This window comes from Oreochromis aureus, linkage group 7, assembly GCF_013358895.1.
Source record: "Oreochromis aureus strain Israel breed Guangdong linkage group 7, ZZ_aureus, whole genome shotgun sequence".
Classification (NCBI taxonomy): Eukaryota; Metazoa; Chordata; class Actinopteri; order Cichliformes; family Cichlidae; genus Oreochromis; species Oreochromis aureus.
This window is the reverse complement of record NC_052948.1, coordinates 18,350,635-18,370,320: the sequence shown is the minus strand read 5'-3', so window position 1 is coordinate 18,370,320 and position 19,686 is coordinate 18,350,635. Positions and strand designations below refer to the sequence as shown.

General features: G+C 39.9%; 1 protein-coding gene across 3 annotated transcripts in view; it reads left to right on the top strand.

The window, feature by feature from the left end:
• nell2a (neural EGFL like 2a) overlaps positions 1 to 19,686 on the top strand; it is an 81,269-nt gene that overhangs the window by 31,002 nt on the left and 30,581 nt on the right. For all 3 annotated transcript variants that reach the window (XM_039614477.1, XM_031726289.2, XM_039614478.1), the window contains one exon: positions 14,104 to 14,229. In XM_039614477.1, the coding sequence (XP_039470411.1) occupies positions 14,104 to 14,229 (126 nt within the window). The remainder of the gene's footprint in view (positions 1 to 14,103; positions 14,230 to 19,686) is intronic.

Below are 19,686 nucleotides of genomic sequence, written 5' to 3'. Positions count from 1 at the left end.
AGGCTTCTTATTTTATTTTATTTTTTTAAATTGTAACCAGGGTTTTAAATGATGGAGTAGTAGTACTTCACAGCTTCAGTGGATCGCACATTAATTTAGTGGTATGAACAGTTGTCCAGGTAATTAGTCAGAGGGAATCTGCATAATTACAGATACTATCTGACTTAAGTTAATGAGGAGTAATGCTGTGGGTTGCAGGTTGTAATCAAATAGTAAATGCAACCCTCATCCACCATAGCAGTGTATCTCCATGATGTCCTTGAAAACAACATTCAGACAATGGTGGACAATAATGAACATTAACGGCAGCACTGTTGCTGAGCTGGAACCGGTGTCACAAAAGGTAAGTGTAAACAAATGTGCAACAGGAATAATTTAGCACAGTGCTAAATAATTTGTTTTCTTAAACATTATTGCTGTTGCACGTTTGTTTACACGTACCCAGTAATAAATCCCACAGTGGTGGAGGTACTTGTTACTTACTAAACATTAGTTATAGAATATGAAGTATTGTACAGCTTCTCAACAGGAGAAAGGAATTTAAAATGCTATACCTAAACCATTACCTTGAAAATATTGCTTATATTGTAGGCACTACATCAGCAAGATTGTGAGTATGAGTCAGACTGAAGCAAAGGATTTTGTATAATAACAAGTAGACTGAATTTAAACTTTCTGTTGAATTAGTTACATTAAACTTATCTAAACCCCCGTTTTGAAGGCTCATGTTGAGCTTTTTGGTTGCCTTCATATTTGTATTTTTTAAGTGGACATTCCAAGTGAGGAGTGCATCTGGTTGATAGACACTGCACAGCAGCATGGTAGTGAAATGCCATTGACCAGGTAGCTGTGCTGTAAAGCATAGCCTTCTTTATTGGCTAATTTACTCCAAATGGGACCATAATTTATAAAACAGACCAAATATCTGCGCTGACCATCTTAAGAGTTTGAATTGAAGGAAACCGCAGGGCTTCCTTTTAGGTCCATGGGCGGGTTTCACCTCTCATCTGAGGGACTTCTTCAGTTCTAAGAAGCCCCTCAGATCATGTGACCCTTACGACTCGCATGATAACAGGGTGGGTCAACCGCTCTCAGGGCCACCTCAAGTGGCAGCCCCCCACTGGAGGTTAAATACCTGCTATTCCCCATCAGCTTTTAGAATCAGCTTTTAGAACTGAAGAACCCTCATGGATAAGAGAGAAACGTGTTTATGATCCTAAAACGAAGCTCAGTTGGCTTCAGTTCAAGCATTTAAGACTACCATAACCTGGCTGACTGACTGTGATATTTACTGACCCTTTGCTGTTAGCTTTCTTCATGGTATGTTAGGTCTCCTGCTAGCAAACAATCCACCACAGGTAATGTAGTGAGTTGTAAACACAGACCAAAATAAAATCGAATTGGGTCGATCGTGTCTGCTGTCACTGATACTCGGCCTGGCATTTCAAGTTAGGATCAGATTGATGTCCCATCCAAATAACTGATCAGTGCATCTTTTATAAAGAGTATTCAAAGTAACAACAAAGTAACACCTAAAAAAGCACAACATTAAGTTCTTATAGGATGCACAATATATTACTATACATAAATAAATCTGGGAAGCATACACATGCAGTGTAAATATCCCAGCTGGTCTTTAATTCATTTCAATTCAATTCCATTTTATTTATGTAGTGCCAAATCACAACAGTTACCTTAAGGCGTTTTACCTTAATTCAACAGTACAGCTGCTAGCTTGCTACAGAACAGATGTAGTTACAGATATTTGTAATTAGTGATTGTTTTTAGGAAGGAAATACAAGAAATATCCCATTTTCCTAAAAATATATCCAACAAGATAACCAGCGTAACAGTGTCACTTAAGCTGAAACAGCTGCAGTATTGTAGTAGTGTGAATTGAAAGACTCAAAAAACATGTTAAAAGTTTGCAGCTTGATTCCTTTTGCTCTTTAGTGATCGCAAGTTTATCACACAAGCTCCTTGAACGTTTTCAGCAGTTCATTCTTGTAGAAATAAGGATGTAGCCACCCATGTCATTACCAGCGTAAAAGTGAGTGCAAGCAGACAGACCTGTGCCTCCAACATCAACACTTCAGGCCCCAAGTATTCATCTCCATTCATCTCGAGAGCAGGCTGACTCTTGCTATGAAATTGGATGGCCGTGTTTGTGGTTAGCTTTTGCATCAAAGACTGCACAGAGAAACCTGAAATTGACTCAATTTGATGATGGAGTTCTCTCAAAAGCAATTGATTTTTTTTCATCTGTGTCTGTACACAGTATATGATTGTGTGTGTGTTACTGTGTGTGTGTGTGTGTGTGTGTGTGTGTGTGTGTGTGTGTGTGTGTGTGTGTGTGTGTGTGTGTGTGTGTGTGTGTGTGTGTGTGTGATGCTCAGTTCAACAAAAGAATGTTAGTGTTCATGCACCATTTTGTGGCTGCAATGAGATGTAAAGAAAGATGAATGAAACCACCTGCTTTCAATGCAGCAACACTTGTAGGGGGATTATAATTCAAACTTTAAGGCAATTATTGTATTGAACAAAAACATAAAAGAAAGAAAAGCATGGGTACACAGCATACAAGACTTTATGTATACGTACACACACTCATATTTTTTGGTTATGTCAAACATAACGCCAAAGATCACTAAAAGCAGAGGCAGATACTAGCTCTTTAAAACATTCCTAGGTCAGAGATGCGCTCAAAATAGCCGATGAGATCACTTCTGTGTAAATTTTTCATAGAAACAGCAGTAGGGAAAACTCAGGGGGATACTAGCCCTGCCTTTGTGTAAGTCTGTGTGGGTGTGTGTGAAGTTGCATGTATATGTGTGTGTGTGTCTGTGTGTTTGAGTGCCGAGTTCCCCAACAGAAAAAGAGCCCAGTGTTCTCTCCATCCTATTCTCACAGAGCAGTCAGGCTGAAGGCCTATTTTGCTACATGCGTGCATGTGTTTAGGACAGAATTAGACAGAGGGGCGAGCAGTGGAGAAGTGACAGACTGTGTGATTGTCTCTAAATTGAACAATCAGTATAGTTCAATGTGTTGAGATAATACCATTATTCATCTCAGCATTGTATAGGACTGCAGGCAGAGAGACATCTCCCATTGTTGTCTGCTTTTTGAAATGCCCTACTTTAGAAATTCACTGTCAGAATTGTGCAAAAATAAAAGCTGTTTGATTTTTTTTGTTGCAATCATATGGGAAATGTGAAACACGGAACAATATTGTGTTAAATGAAGAAGTGGAGTATGCAACGGGCCTTTGATGCATGCAATATCGCGGATTGTGGCATTTTATTAACTCACTTTACTCGCTTTACGTGCAGACACAGCCTCATTATTGAATTAATTATGATTTAATGAACAGCATTTAGACAAAAGCACCTCCAGTGTTAAATAGTACAACAAGAAGTGAGGTAACTATATAAGCGTTATGGGGTCATTTGATCCAAATTAAAAGTAAAACACCCAACATGAAAGGTATCTAACCATGAAGATATCAGCCTCTAAGATTTCTGTCTCTACTGCAGCACGGTGCTGGAGAATGGAATTTAACTGGCAATGCTTACGACGCCGAAAACCTACAGAAGTATCGGAATAGCAGTACTCTGTGTTTCATTATAAACAAATCAACAAAACTAGTGACATGTTTGTCTCAATGCTTTCTGAGTGTTAGGCTTGTCTGTTTTTTGAGCCTGAATTTGTTCTTTAGATAAAATGTAACGGATATTTAAAATAGAGGCAATTTCCTAAAACAGCTGTGCACTGAAGTAAACTCAATCTGGATTGCATTTGCTCGGGACTCCTATAATCTGTGCATTATTACATATTTGCTGTGATAATGATTGTTTATCTTAGAAGGATGATGTAGAGCAGAAGGATGATGCATTGTAAGTGTGGGACATGTTGACTACTGATGTGGAATTAGAGCAGTAATAATACTAACAATATAGATATATAAGCCAGGATTTAGGTTCACAGACAATAGGTGTGGGGTTGTTCCCGTAGCTATCTGTTTGTTCTTGTGATATTTTGGACATTAAGTACAATAAAACTTTACAGCTAGAGGAAAAAAAACTAGAGAAATAATAGTCTGGAAGATAACATTTGAATACATTATATTTGATATTTGGGAGAGACAAACAAAAATCCAGAAAAAACACATTACATAAAGGTTATAAATTTCATTGACTGTCAAAAAGTATTTTATCCCCTACAACCCAGCCAGAATTCGGACTCCCACAGATTGTCTACAATTAATCAATCAATTACAGATAATCCGGATCTCACCTCATTATACGTATAGAGAACACCCATCCACAGAATCAGTTTCTCCCATTCATTTGCAATTACTTGGACATGAAAGAAATATAAAGTGACCAACAATCGCACTCAGTCTGGAGTGCCGTGTAAGAACTTGCCTCATGGAGGATGATCATGAGAAAGGTGGTGGATGTGTCCAAAACTACTCGGGAGGAGCTTGGTAATGATCTGAAGCCAGTTGGGACATCAGTCATCAAGAACACCGTTAATAACAACACTATATTGTAATGGACTGAAATCTTTCAGCACCCACACGGTCCTCATACTCCTTATACTCCACAAGTACAGAGAAGACTTTGGAGAAAGTCCTGTGGGCAGATGAGACCACAGTCAAGCCCTTTGGCGTCAACTCAACCTGCTGTGTTTGGGGGAAGAGAAATGCTCATTTGGAGCCAAGAAACATCATCCCCACAGTCAAGCACGGAGGTGGAAACATTATGCTTTGGGGCTGTTTTTCTGCTAATGGTACAGGATGACTTCACCACATTGAGGCGGTAACGGTTTGGGCCACGTACCATAAAATTTTCGACGAGAATCAGTCGAACAAACCTGGTGATCAACTACAAGAGACTGCTGTACTTGACAACAAAGGTTTAATTACTAAGTCAGTGTTTTGTTTATGAATCGCCTAATTATTTCCCTCAATGACATGCAAATCAATTGATAACTTTTATGTGATGCGCCTTTTTCTGGATTTCTGGTTGATATTCTGTCTCTCTCCATTAAAATGAAACCACAAATAAAAATTCAACACATCTCATTTATTTGCCAGCGAGCAGTCTTACAAATTCAGCAGAGAATCGAATAACTATTTCCCCCCACTGTAAATGACAAAGTGAAGTCACTGTGGAAGCACCTTAATCGCGCACTCTTTCTAACTGCCACCCCACAACAGTGGTTGCAAAAAGAAGTCCAATTGTATTGAAGTCTATGAGAGAAGGAACCTACTTCTAAACTGATTTATGAGCGCAGTAAACATTTCCCTGATGAGTTTATGGTCTCCATCAATAATTTGAAATCTGATGTAGTACAATATGATGTTTGTTTTGTAAATGATGCTCTCCATTGTTTCAAAACAATAAAGATGATAAAGCAGGGTATGATTTAGTGCATGGCTAGCCTGTGATTGATTGTCCTCCGTTTCTCAGTCAGATTCACCCTTTCAAAGATGGCAGCAGTCAGTTTGCTGTCGACAAGCAAAGCGTTGATGTTACCAGTTAGCTTGTGCTAATTTTATATTTTTTTTGTTAAGAATATTAAAATCAGCAAGGAAAACAAAATTGCACATAACATGTCCTGATGCATGTTTTTTAAAAATGATAAAGCAACTACAGGATAATGAGACTGTTGGGCAGAGAACAAGAGCAAGAATTTTAATAATTGATTAAAAAGGACTGGACCACTTGCACACAGAATGTGGTATCACCCATAAGCCATGATTGTGTGTGTATGTGTGCGCAAAGTCGAAGTACACCTTGTGTTTGTGCGCAGACCAATCCCATTGCTGCAGCTGTCTTTTAAATGTCACAAGGTGGCAGCAGGCTAATTGGCACTGACTGAAGAGCACAGCCCGCTCCAAAACCCAATCACTGCTGGGATGAGCCCTGAGCCTTTGGGCTCCCCACCTGCTAGGGCTCTGACCTCCACACACTTTGATGAATGGCACACATGCACACGCAGGGAAACATATACACAGCCTGACTGGTCATGTGTGTTTACCTCTGTGACCCTGCCGAAATGTCACCCACAACAGACGGTCCCACCATCACTGAGATAGTTCCCTCCTGTGTAAATAACAGTATCTCAACAAACTCACCCACTACCCTTTAAATGTCACATGGGAGATCACTCCTCTGTGGTTCTTTTCCAGATGGGATCACACTCAGCTCTACTTTTTATCAGTGCGTTACGGTTACTTTGATTTCAGTGAAGAGTCAAAATATTTAAAATTGGGGCTGTTAGAGTAGAGGGAACTCTTTTAAAGCTGAGTAACCACTCCAAGTTATTTTCATGCATCCCACTGAGTAATTACTAGGTACTGTATGCATATTTTAAAAGTAAGTCAATAAACTGCCACATCTTAGAATAACTTTGGAGTTCCCTATTCCAGATAAAATCAAAACTATTCTACAGAGATCTTCATGTAGCTCTCGATACAACCGAAAGGCAACCTAAGCTCTGCATTGAAATGCAAAAGCCAGAAAAAAAGCAAAACTCAGTATGCAGCAACACATGTTTCAAGACTAAGCATGATCTTCCGATCACCCTTCCAGAGAGCTCTGATAGCTGTTAATGCTCCTTTGTTAGTGATTGTGTAGACCTCTGGCCTGCAGGCTACAAATAGTCACAGAGTGACGCGTGATGGATGATGATGCTCGATCGATTTACGCATGGTTGAAAACACTTCCCAGATTAATGACAGCCCTGATGGAGACCAAAGCCCCATTCAGGCTTGCCGCACATAAACAAGGCAGTTTTGTCCATGACATTCACTTGAGTCATTCCAAATTGAAGTGAGTAACGTGCGTGTTTAAAATAACCTTATAGACACACACCTACGTGCACTTCAAGCCTGTTAGATGTTTGCAGGTTCGAGGATTGTTGCGAAATTGGATGAATCTTTTATCCCAGGTGGAAATTGTAAGTTGCTGTTGAATGATGTAGATTGTGTGCATAAACTGACAAGAGAACAACAACACATGGTCTAACACACACACCTTCTGGCAACTCTACTTGCAGCAAGGCTCTTCCCAAACAGGTAGGCTTCTAAGTGTTTACAGTGATTGATTACAGTGTGTCTGATATTTAGACGACTGCACTCTCAGAATGATTTATACTCTTGTTGCCTCCTAATGGTATTCTCTCCACTCAGTCTTCTTAATTGGCTCCCGCTCCTACCCAAATTGACAGTGACGTTTTGCATATTTGTTTTGGGTGTTTTCAGGCCTGCTTGTTTAGGAGTGATTGTCCAAATTGGCAAGTTGAAAATGTGCTGAAAACAGTTTTCTGCTGATCTGTAGTTCATCTTTAGGTACCGGCTCAGAAACGAATCATCTTTGTTCCATTTCCAAGAAACGCATTTGACTGTTGTTCTTTCTCACTCTGATTTCCCTACGGGTGTAAATGAAAGCAAGTAATTGTCCCTAAATATTGGAAAAGTTAAAAACCAGACAGATTTATAAGCACCTCACTTCACTGTTTCAAAAAAGTACTTTATTTCGAGTAAATTAGTTTCTTGAGTAGTTTTTCCGAGGCTCACCTTCCAATACAACTTGCAGCATCAAAATGCACAGAGACTCCCCCCACACTAAAACTTTTATAACATTCTCCAACGCATTCATCCGTCCACGAGGAACCGAGGCCAACAGTGGAGGTAATCTGCTGAGTGGAACACAGATTGGCCAGCAGGGACAGCTTGTTGTCTATAGCGGTCTTTCTTTTCACTGTAGTACATTTGAAAGGAACTGGCTACTGAGGAATATCAGACAACATCTTGGCAAGCCTGGCTCCTCTGCCGTTTATTGGAAACCATCTGCGTGAGTAAGTGAGCTGGTTAGAGGAAGGAATGAACAGATGAAAAACACAAAAAAGAAAGAGAAAGAGTGGGAGAGGAAAAGAGCTGCTAGTGGAATGGGACAGAAATGGGGTTCCTTTGTTGGATGTCCAAAGGAAATAGCATTGTTATCTCCCTACTCCTACATCTTGATTATACTGCAGTTTGAAGCACAAATAGTGACGATAGTCCCTATAAAAAACTACATGCTATGCAAGCGAGCAGGGATAAGTTTCTATTTCCTATTTACATACTGTAGTGGTGCTATCACTTAGCAGTAGAGGGAATATTTAAATGTCAGCACAACAGCACTTAGTAAGCAGGTTTATGGTATCATTATGCAAATTGAAGTTGCATTGGAATGCATTTATATTTATATAAACATATATAAAGTTTGGATACACAGGCATCATCTTTTACTGAGATAGTAGTTGCATTTTGAAAAGTCAGTCACTCATCCCAGCATTTCTCATTAACCACGTGCACTTTAGTCACACCCCCTTCACACACACCTTCACATCATGACATTAGACTCTACTAGAGTAGCTTTGCATGATTCACAGTTCAAAATAATCCACATTTATCTCATAGTGAGCTTTGGTGCAGCCCCTTAGTTTATTGATTGTCTGAAACAAACTTTTTTTTGCTCCTTTTAAGCCATCTCTTTTTTCCTGATTGGCTGCCTCTCACAAACAAAAAGTTTGAGCAGGAGACCCAGAGTGCTGTGTCTGTGGTAACTGTATAAAACACATCTTCTCTTTAAGCCATCATATATCGTCGTTCGAACAGTAAAGAAGAAGCTCTGTGAAACCAAATGCTTACACATGTCTGCAGCTTCAGCTTACAGTCATTACTTACATCCTTAAGTCATTATTTTGAATTTTGGCGATGCATAATATACATAAATATTGTAACAGTATATATACGTACCCTTCAATCAGGGTGATTTTGCTGCTTTTTGCTGACACAAATATTACTCAAAAAAATTTTGTATATTTTTAATGTTCACATTTTCCTAAATAAATGAAGCGACTCGCACATTATCTCATTGTGTGGCAGCAGGAAGTAAAAGACACATCCTTCTCTAAGCATGGGAGAGATGTTTCTTGTCTAGATAATGCAAAGCTATTCCTCCTCCTCAGATATGACTATGATTGATTCAGTTGTTATGCATGAATATACAAAGATGAAAAAAAAAAGAGAGAGCATAGCCACTTTCGAGCCATCAGTCGCTGTGTGGCAACAGATTGACCCCGAGCACTCCTTTCAGTGATAAAGGCTGTAGCTGACTCCTGGCCAACCTTCTTTGCCTAGTGCATCACATGTGTCCATGTGACAAGCCAATCAAGAAAATGGAGTGCATTAATGGAGATGGAGATGGTTTCTCTCCCCCGCGCAGTCACGCTGTGCCCCTCATCATCTCACCCCCTAACATATTGTTTTAACAAACGTAACTGCTGTCACCAGGGGCAGGATGGATGGTTATACTTAATAGGCTCTAAATCAAAGCTGCACTATGGACGGCCAATCAGAAAGTGGGAAGCTGTCACCAGATCCGTGCTCAAGGTTACTGCTGCAATAGTGAACACACTGAATTTTCTCCCACTGCCTCTTCAGTTAATACCTTTTGGTGCCTTCTCTCCGGTTCTGTTTCTCTGCCATCTAAAGTCTCAATTGTTCACTCTCTAACACACACTACACCATTTCACAACTTTTTTTTTTTAACTTTCTCACTCTGTATGTTTATTCTACAGGTTTACCTGCCCTTTTCTTCCAACCATCTTCTTTATCTCTCTCAGTTCTCAATCTCAGTCGTTCGCTCTTTGTCCCTATCTGTCTCATCTCATCGGCTCTACATTACAGCTTCTTGTACCTTTGTTTCTAATCCAGTTCTTCTACTAACCTGCCCTTCTATCTGCACCTTCTCTTTTGCTTTCCATTTTCTTCCTGCCTTCATCACTTCCCTTTGTTTTCCTTTTTCTTTCAGAGCTAGTAAAGGTTTGGCCTCCATCCATATAGTGAAGGACGTATGCACCTTCATAGGTGGTTTGTGATTGTCTTCTTGCTTTATTTATCCGTGAAGCCTCTGAATAGCTTAAGGCAGCAAGTATTGATGGAACTGTGAAAGGAAGAACACCAAGTAAATGTGAATGCAACAGTTGTAGGCAGGTGTTGAGCTCTTATTTTGCTGGGTGGTGGGCGGTGCGCTACCCAAGGACACGCAAGCTGAGTGAATGCCAATGCAAATCTATTGAAATTCAATTTGAAGTGCTCCTCGCTACAGCATCTGGCACAGAACATATTCAGCGGTTTTGTATCCTTTTGCTCACTTATAGACACTGAATACACAGAATTAATAATAAATTGGTAATGTCAAGAACTATAGAACTTGTCTCTCATAAAGTGTTTTCAATTGACCTGTATTGTCAGTAGAAATAAAGCCCTGATGGATGTAACATGGCTGAGTTTGTTCAGTTTGACTGAATTGCATTTGATTGCATCACATTATCTAGATTATTTTGTTTACCCTGGCAGTATTTTGCATCTTCTGTCTGAAGGTTTGGCATGCAGTTTAGAACCCAGGAATAGCTGTTGCCTTAGCAACAGCTAATATGGATCCAAAATTGGAATCATGAGAGTGAGAAGGAAAAATAAAGGACAATCTAATAAATTATGATCTTGAAGCTGCACTAGCAAAGTTTCTTCTATTAATTATCATGAAGCATAAAGCCGCCAAAAACAAAGCCCTTACACGGCATTGGTTAATGAAGTTGTCATGGTAACATGTTAGGGAATAATTGTTTACACATCCAACTAAGACAGAGTAGCTAGAGTTCCAGAGAGCTGAATGGATGAATCAGTGCTTTCTATTTAGATAAATGGCTGATGAATAAAAGCTTGGACGTCATCTTCCAAGATAGGCAGCTGACTGCGGTCATAAAAAATAACAACAGCTTTAAGCCAACCGAAATCAATAATAGCTCTCAAGTCGTCATACTCTACCCCATACGCACAAACATTTGTGTGTAAATGATGATCAGTGGAATGATTGTTTTTAATTCCTTATGGAAAAATTTATCTTCTTAAATTATGTCAGTATATGCTATTGCTCTCATGAGAAAATGTCTTCCAAACGCTAAAAAGCTTTTCCTGCTTGGAATAACAGATCCCCAAGGCTAAAGTGGTCTTTGTATTACCGACCATATGATAGAGTAAGACTTGGATGTCCTAATCCCACAGTGATACTTCTGAGCAGCTTTTTAAAGGAATCTCCTCCACCCAGGGGTAGTCTTAGAGACATGCACTATTAAACGTCTACGTCTACTGTTGCATTTCAGTTTAAAAAAACAAAACAAACCACCTAATAATCCTGTTGCACTGGTTATGATGAATTATATAATACTGATCTGGCCAGGGGGTGTTAATCAGTTTCAGCTGCTTTTGTGTTAATGAGATGAACAAAAGGTGCATTAGAGGTGCAATTCCCAAAACGGAATGGTTTACAGGTGGAGACCACTGACATTTTTCCCCTCCTCATCTTTTCTGACTGTTTTTTTTTTTAACTCATTTTTGGAGTTGGCTAGGGTCAATGTCGCTACTGGCTGCATTAAGTGATGCCTTGAGCCTACAGATTTGCACAGGTAATCCAGAGTATCCTCCAGGATGGCATATCAGTACGTGCCATTGTCAGAAGGTTTGGTGTGTCATTCAGCACAGTCTCAGGAGGATACAGGAGATTTCAGGAGACAAGCTGTTACTCTAGGAGAGCTGGGCAGGGCTGTAGACGCTCCATAGAATACCACAATTGTCAGGTCCACCACTGGTTCCCTGTGCTTATCACAGGTGAAAGCAGGTTCACCCTGAGCACGTGTGAAATACCATGGAGCCATGTTATGCTGCCTCTAACATCATTTAGCATGACCAGTTGGGTTGTGGGTGTAAGCTGATCTGGGGAGGCATATCCAAGACCTCAGTCTAGGCAACAGCACCCTGACTGCCATTAGGTATTGGGATGTAATCCTAAGACCCAACACTGTTACTCACGAGAGTATGTACAGAAGACAGGAACTGATACCCATTACTGCAGGGGTGGGCAACTCCAGGCCTCGAGGGCCGGTGTCCTGCAGGTTTTAGATCTCACCCTGGGTCAGCACACCCGAATCACATGATTAGTTCATTACCAGGCCTCTGGAGAACTTCAAGACATATTAAGGAGCTCATTTAGCCATTTGAATCAGCTGTGTTGGATCAAGGACACATCTAAAACCTGCAGGACACCTGCCCTCGAGGCCTGGAGTTCCCCACCCCTGCTTTACTGGTTCCCATGCTTGCCTGACCTAAATCCAATTGTTCACCTCTGATACTGTGCATGTGTTGTTTAGGAGGGGAAAAGACAAAGGATTCGCGGGACATTATGAGGCTGCACCTCAGGCTGTCCAGGAGCTCAGTGATGCCCTGGTCTACATTTTTGAGGAGATCCCTCAGAACACAATCTGCTGTCTCATTAGGAGCATGCATACAAGTGCAAAGTTGATATTTAACACTAACACATTACCCCTCCATATCAGTGGATCAGTAGATATCCAGCATGATCCACTCCCCCATTAAGACATGCTGTATTTTCAAAGAGTTCATTTAATTTTATAATTGCATAGGTAATAAAAATCATGCAATCATGAGTTTCAGCTAAAAAACCTATCCCTAATGTTATTTTGAGACTAGAAAACAGGGAAACATAGCAAAATGTCAAATATATATTCAATAAATACACAAGACAAACATAAATGCAAATAATATGTATAGCCAGACATAACAAAGCCACATAGAGCCCACGAGTTGATGGCAGAGCAGATATTTGAAGTTAAATGTCAGCCATTAAGATGGATCATTGAAGTTGTAGAATTCTCTGTAATACATTTTTAAACAGTCTTAAATTATTTTCTAGATGGCAGTTGTTTTAAAATTTGAGAAGAGTGCTGATATACCGAGGTAGCTTTTGGAGGAGATCTTTATAAATAAAAATGACAGAGTGCGGGTTCTGTTCTTGTTGCCAGCCTGCTTTTTTCATAGGCTGCACAGTGATGAGTGTGAAATTTATCCCCTGTAATGAAATGCACAGCACAATGATAAACTGTATCAAGGTGTTCGAGGTAGAGCGAGTAGCATGAGAATGAGTCAAGCACGGACACGATGCTCGTCTGTGCGATCATGTCCCTGTCCTCAAAGCACGGAAACATGTTTCATTCAAATTTATGAGAAAGATTCTTATTCACCGTTGGTGTGAAGAGGTTCGATATTGCAAATAAGAAATGTAAATCCAGTGCAATACGGTCGTATTGTAAGAAAATAACTAAAACGCTTAGACAGCCAAGTTATGCCCTAACAGGTGCTGCTCATTTTGCTCAATTAGACCTCTGTGGAGCCTCTGCATACACAGTCCTTTATTGACATCACTCCCGTTGCAGCTGTTATCCCACTGTTATTATCATTGTTTTTTGTACACAGTGTTATTTGACAATCTCTGCTCGGCTTAGCAGAGGCTTAATCACGCAGGATGAGCAAAAATGTCTTTGTTTGTGTGCACCCCTTTTAAATGAACTTCTCCAGCAGAGTGGTTCTGTGTAAAAAGTGGTCAAAGCACTGAGATCATCTGAGTGAGCAGGAAAAATGCAGACAAGCTACTATGTGCAATGATTAATTTTGACTGATTGAAAATCGAGCCTTGCAGCCTTAAGTGTCTTATAGACCCTCTGCATCTTGACCTCTGTCTCCCACTAATGAATTCAAATTTGTTTCCCGGTGGCTCTACATGTGCAAAGTATTTAGGCCTACTAAAGGCCTAAATAAAATTTGAGAAGAGTGCTGATATACCGAGGTAGCTTTTGGAGGAGATCTTTATAACAGTGATGTAGATGAGCTTCCTTTATGCTGAAAATCAAACCTAAGAAAAACCTAAGAAAAAAACAATTGATTTCTTTCAGCAAGTGTCCAGAAAAAACATATGATTATGTTCAAGTGACAAGTAATAGTAATATACAACACCCCAGATAATAGTAATCAATAGACCATCAGCCTTCAGCATGGGACATAACTGCTTGTTTTTTATCTGGCCAGTAATTTCATTAGTTGTGTTTTCAATTGACAGAATTCTCAGTGAGCAACCCACATCTCATTTAGCTTTGTTCTCACCCCTTCTCTGCTTTTCTCTCTCCCCCTCTCTTCAGATATTGATGAGTGCGCTGAAGGGAAGCACTACTGCAGGGAGAACACCATGTGCGTTAACACCCCCGGTTCCTTTATGTGCATCTGCCATACGGGCTACATCAGGATCGATGACTATTCCTGCACAGGTGAGTTCGTCTGCTGGCCTTTTGACAGTCGAGTACACAAAGTTCTGGTTTTGCTCTACTTCTCTGTTTCAGCTATTTTGTGAAGACATTTATGAGACCTTCAAATCATATGCACAAGGATAATGCCTTTGCATGGGCGTGAACAATCTGTCTGCATACTTACAGCAAGTAACTGCCAGCTAGAAATGATTTCATTAACATCTTTAGTCATGCACTGGAGGATGGTATTATGGTATTTTATGTCATAACAAGTACTGCAGCTGAAAGATGCACAGAGGTCTGGAGATATAGAAGAGCAAGAGTCAGCCAGAAGTTCAGACATAAACATTGTGAGTTATCAGCAATGTGAGACAGAATGAGGAAGCTGTGTAATATAAAAAAATCATGTGATGACAGGAAGACATAGGTATCAAGCAATACCTGCAAAACATGTTGTAAAGCTTTGCCATGTGCTACACCTCCTCTTATTTTTTTATGTCACATCCCAGATAGACACGTGTCTGCAAATCTGCCACTTGATGTGCATGTGTAAGGATAAATGTCAGAATTTCATTTGTACCCCTTGGTCACTTAACATCTACAGTCACACTATGGTAAACAGTGGCTGGAGACCGCGGCATGACCAGTTGTGAGACAGCATGCAGTCAACTACCATCTTCGAAGCAACTTTAGTGCGTCGAGACGAATCAGTCTGGTATAAGTTTGTTATGAATGAACTGAAGTTACCTATTACATGCAATGTGTTTGTGATGATGAAGCATTTTACTGTGATAAATCAACAAAAATCACAGACATGTTGTGTTTACCTAAATATACAGAAACTTAGATTACTTGCATTAAGAGTCAGTTCTGAAAAATTTTAAAATTCCTCTGAAGATAGTGACATAGTTGCAGCAAAATGACCTATCCACTGTATAAGAATTTAACCAGCTGGCAATGAGTTGCAACCACTGATGCATTGTAGATGAGTTGAGCCTATCAGTACAGACTGACTTTGATTGATTGCAACATGTTGGCAATCTGTCTACATTTACAAATTAACTAGAAATTATTTGCAATTAACAAACACTGGCTGATCTGTCTGAGAATGAGTCAATCCAAGTCAAACTGGTTTGGAGACCGGTTGCCTCCCACAAAGCAACCTGTGCAGTTGCCTTGTTGATTGAAAGTAGTCTCTCAGAGGTCGGGCGTGCAACACCCTCATCCTCTTGGAGACCAGCTCATTGCCACAACTACTTGCAGTCAGTCACTAGATGTGAAGAAAATTCCAACTTAGTCGCAAGGAGGTTGGCATCCTATTATTGCTTTAGTTTAGCTGAGCTATATCCCACAGTGATAGAGAACACAAACATGGACCAGTTAGTATTAGCCTGACTGCCTGATACTATAATTCAGCACAAGCTGATAGCGAAGAAAACACTGACAGCTGAGATGAAGTGCTAAATCAATTTTCAATTGCCTTGAATTAATAGAGATTACAAATTCTGTCTTTGTTAAAACTTCAGCTTTGTCAAACTGCCAAAGTAATTACATATATTTATTATATAGAAAAACTTTCCATCTTTCAACCCTATTATACTGTCAGTTGTTTGTTATATAACATATTTACAACTCCAAACTTTTTCTAAAGGATTCCAATAGTTGGCTCAGACTTTATCCTCACACTAAGCAAAAAAAAAAGAAGAAGACTGTCTTCTTTGTGTGTATGTGTGTGTGCAGTCTTCATATGGTGTGTGAATGTATTCTGTGTATGTGTATATGTGTGAGGAGAAAAACGCCACAGAGAACCTGAGAAACAGCAAACCTGTACGTGGAGGCGGCAGATCCGTTTGTTCGTGATCAAAGTTGGAACCAAAGTCATTTTCAAAAGATTGCGTGGATGATTTGCATTCTTTCTTATATGTCCCGATTATATGTAGAAAGAACGTCTTTGTGTAGCACTGCTGGTCATACCAGCTGGTCATTTTCTACTAGATGGATGCACTGTTGTATGAAAGAGAAACAGAGCCATGTCACATCATTTTATTTTGATATTCCATCGTGCAAAAGCACAAAAAATTAGTAATTTATATATTTTTTTAAAAAGCCGCATTTACACATGTACTTAGCCAAGAGAAAACACAACATTTCTCGATTCAAGGTCCAGACAATGGAATCTTAAGGCAGTGCTTTAGAGAAGGAGCTCCTACCAGGAGACCGTTCGGTTTGCTAACCCCGCCACTTGCCTTGTAGTGTTTGCAATATTATTATTATTGATATTTATGTTCTCACTGTCTTAGCCCCGAAGCCATGGATGTTCCCTAGATATGCACTGTGTACACTCAGTTGAAGATCATGAAATTATTGGTAATTTTTCAGTTTCTAAATCTAATGAATGTTCTGTATTTTAACCCTGAGGGGGGCAAATTTCCCAAATGTGATCAAGATTTGCAAATTTGTACAATTGTAAAATTTCTTTACTTTACAGTCAAAAAAATAACATAATTATGAAGGTCAATAGAAATATTTATATCCAGACTATGTCTGGATATATAAGAATTTCACTTGACACAACTGATATATTATTATTAATATTATGTAGTATCCAGTAGCCTTTAAAAGAAAAAAAAACAACAAAAATCAGTGGACAAAGAGGTGAAAAGATTCTGCAGTGTCAGAGATTTACTTTAATGTGAAGAATGCTGCAGGAATATGGAAAGGCATATTATAAAAGGATTATGTAAAAGCTCACCTCTATGTGTCACTTTTAAAATACAGTGTGCACATCCACACTTAAGAATAGAATGCAAAGGGGGAAAAAATCAGTAATCCTTTTATGATGTAATGTCCCTGTCCTTCTACACCACTGACACAATGTCATTCATCAGGGATGAGCAGCAGATCTGCTTCATTCCTCAGCAGTTGTTTGCAGCTTGTGATACACGATGCTAAGTAGCTCCCTCTGCGCATCATTTCCGAAGAGGAGGCAACATGCTGCATTTCCTCTGTGCCTGTAATTAAAAAAGCAATTTGCACCAATGCAAACTAACTCAGTGGCAGCACAGCGAAGGAGCTGGCAGATTTAGGCTCGCAGACTTCCTGCTGTGCCATTGGAGTTTGAATTAAAGCTGTGAGACTCAGCAACATGATGACTTTGAAACCTCCCATTTCCTGTTCCATTCCTAGCTGTAGTTTCTCCCTTACTTTATTAATGGAAATCAGGGAATGATAGAGCAAAGTTAAGGGGTTTTTTTTTCAAGTGTTTTTAAAAACAGGTATAAACAAGTTAAAGTTGAGATTGAGGAATAGCATTTTTACGGCAGCAACAAAAGCACATTCATCTTTTTTGTCTTGTGCGCTTGTGATTTATTTAGAGAAAGAAACATCCTCGCTTACTCAGTCGTTTTTCCGCATTACCTTTAGACAGCCACTGTACCTCGTGTGATTTCAATCACTGTGTTTTCTCTAGTCTTCTGAGCTGTGGGCAAGTTATATTGTTTTACCCATTTGTCTTTCTTCCACTGTGTGCTCAGGCCCCAGATTCACAATGAAGATTAATTCCACAAACCCAATGGATTAAATTGTGTCACTATATTTTATGTAGTCTCCTATTAAAATGCCTTCAAGCCACTGTAGTGGAACACACAGCTATGCGCCTCCTTATAAAAGTCAATTTGTGTGATTAAACCTAGGCTTATGCAAAGGCTTGATGTAATGACTTTTCCCCCTTGCTTCAGTCAAATTACCGTCATGATCTCACTGCAGTTTTATTGGACTGTGTTCTTCCACACAGCTACTATCACTGTCTGATACAGTGTGCAGTCAGTGGTATGGTATCATCTTACCTCTTAGACTAATTAGTAAGCCAAATTATAGTCACATTAGGTGCCTTTATTCCTTAATGGAAAGAATATATGTGCCAGAAAACACACTTCCCCTAATGCATACCTGTGTGCTGAGATCAGTACCACCTTGGTAGTCGCAGTGGCAGTAACTGACAGTAACAACAGGAAGATGCTAAGTTACTAGCTGCAGGAATCTACCGCTTCTTAGTAATTGAACATCTGCTTGTGTTTGAAAAGAGTCCAAAGGGAATGCTGATTCCTCTAAGTTGCTCACACATAAAATATTATAGCTGCGGAAGGAAAGATTAAAGCCCCCCCCCCGCACTGCCTATTGCATGATGTATGTGTGACTACATCATCTGTGGCGCCTTTCACCAATTAACAAATTGCAATCTCAGCAGAAACAATGGTTCCAGCATTGATGGACGAATTTCTGCACGCATTACAGTGTTGCATGTTAACCAGTCTGCCTTAGTAAAGAGGATTAAATTGACCCTAGCTCATTTCATGGCTCAGTGTTTATATGCCCGATAATGGGCTGATCTGCAGATTTAGGCCTGAGAGAACCAGCATGGAACTGTGGTTTTATTTATCCTCAGCTTATCAGGGGGTCAGTGAGCTCAGACAGAAGACCATATTTTACATGAAAACCACCTGCGGTGAGGGAGGTGGATGGGCTCAGACCCCAGCTGGGGGTAGACTGGAACATATGGACTTCGTGTACTTGTTTAAATGAAATATGTCCAACCAAAAGCTGAGGCTCTATATGGTTGAGGGTACAGTAAGAGAAACATGTGCAACTTTCTTTTGCTACTGTATCCTTCATCTTGAAGGTCAAGATTCTGCCTCCTTTCTCCCCCTCCACCCATTCTTCATCTTTTCCCCAAAGTGCCTGAGGTGCTCCCGGCTCTGTGAGATTAGCAGCTAATCCATGAAAGGTAGGGGATTGGTTGTGCTCTCCGTTTAAACGTTATTAAAGAAGGCTGTCCTGAGGTGTGTGTTTTTGCTAGGTGTATATGTGGATGCCTCCCCTTGTTCCTAAGGTGCCTATGTAGTTAGTGTGTGTCCCGGTTCTAATCCCCTGATAACCAGACCTGGGCCCCTGAGGCTGAGGAACCAGCTGAGGGCTGGGATGGCGGGAGACAAGGAGTAAGGCATGGACGAAGGCCACAGGTGGAGCAGGAGGTTTGTCAACAGCAGAGATCAGAAAAGATGACTTTGAATCTGATGAATCAAAAGGTCTTGCAGCTGACATGGAGGGGTTTTTTCCCTCTTTTTAAAGGACATCTGTATTCTGGTTGAACGACAGGATCCCATGGGCACTTAGACTTAAAAGTTTTCAATTTCTTCTGGTCTGAACAGTGTTATGTCTTTGGCATTTTAAAGGTGCCCTAGAGAGTTTTTGTTGCAGAAGTTGCTAAGAAGTACAAAAAACATAAAAACACTTCTAGTTAAATTCCTCTCGCCTTTAAATATTCTCCTAATCAGTTTCAAAACACAGTAAAGGATTTACATTACAATTTAATTTTTTTTGCTTGCAGTCTTTTTTTTTGCATCTTGTTAAATTTCCTGGTAAAGGAATAGTACAAAATCACTGACTAGACTCTGCATCACATCATCCAGGTGCAGATGT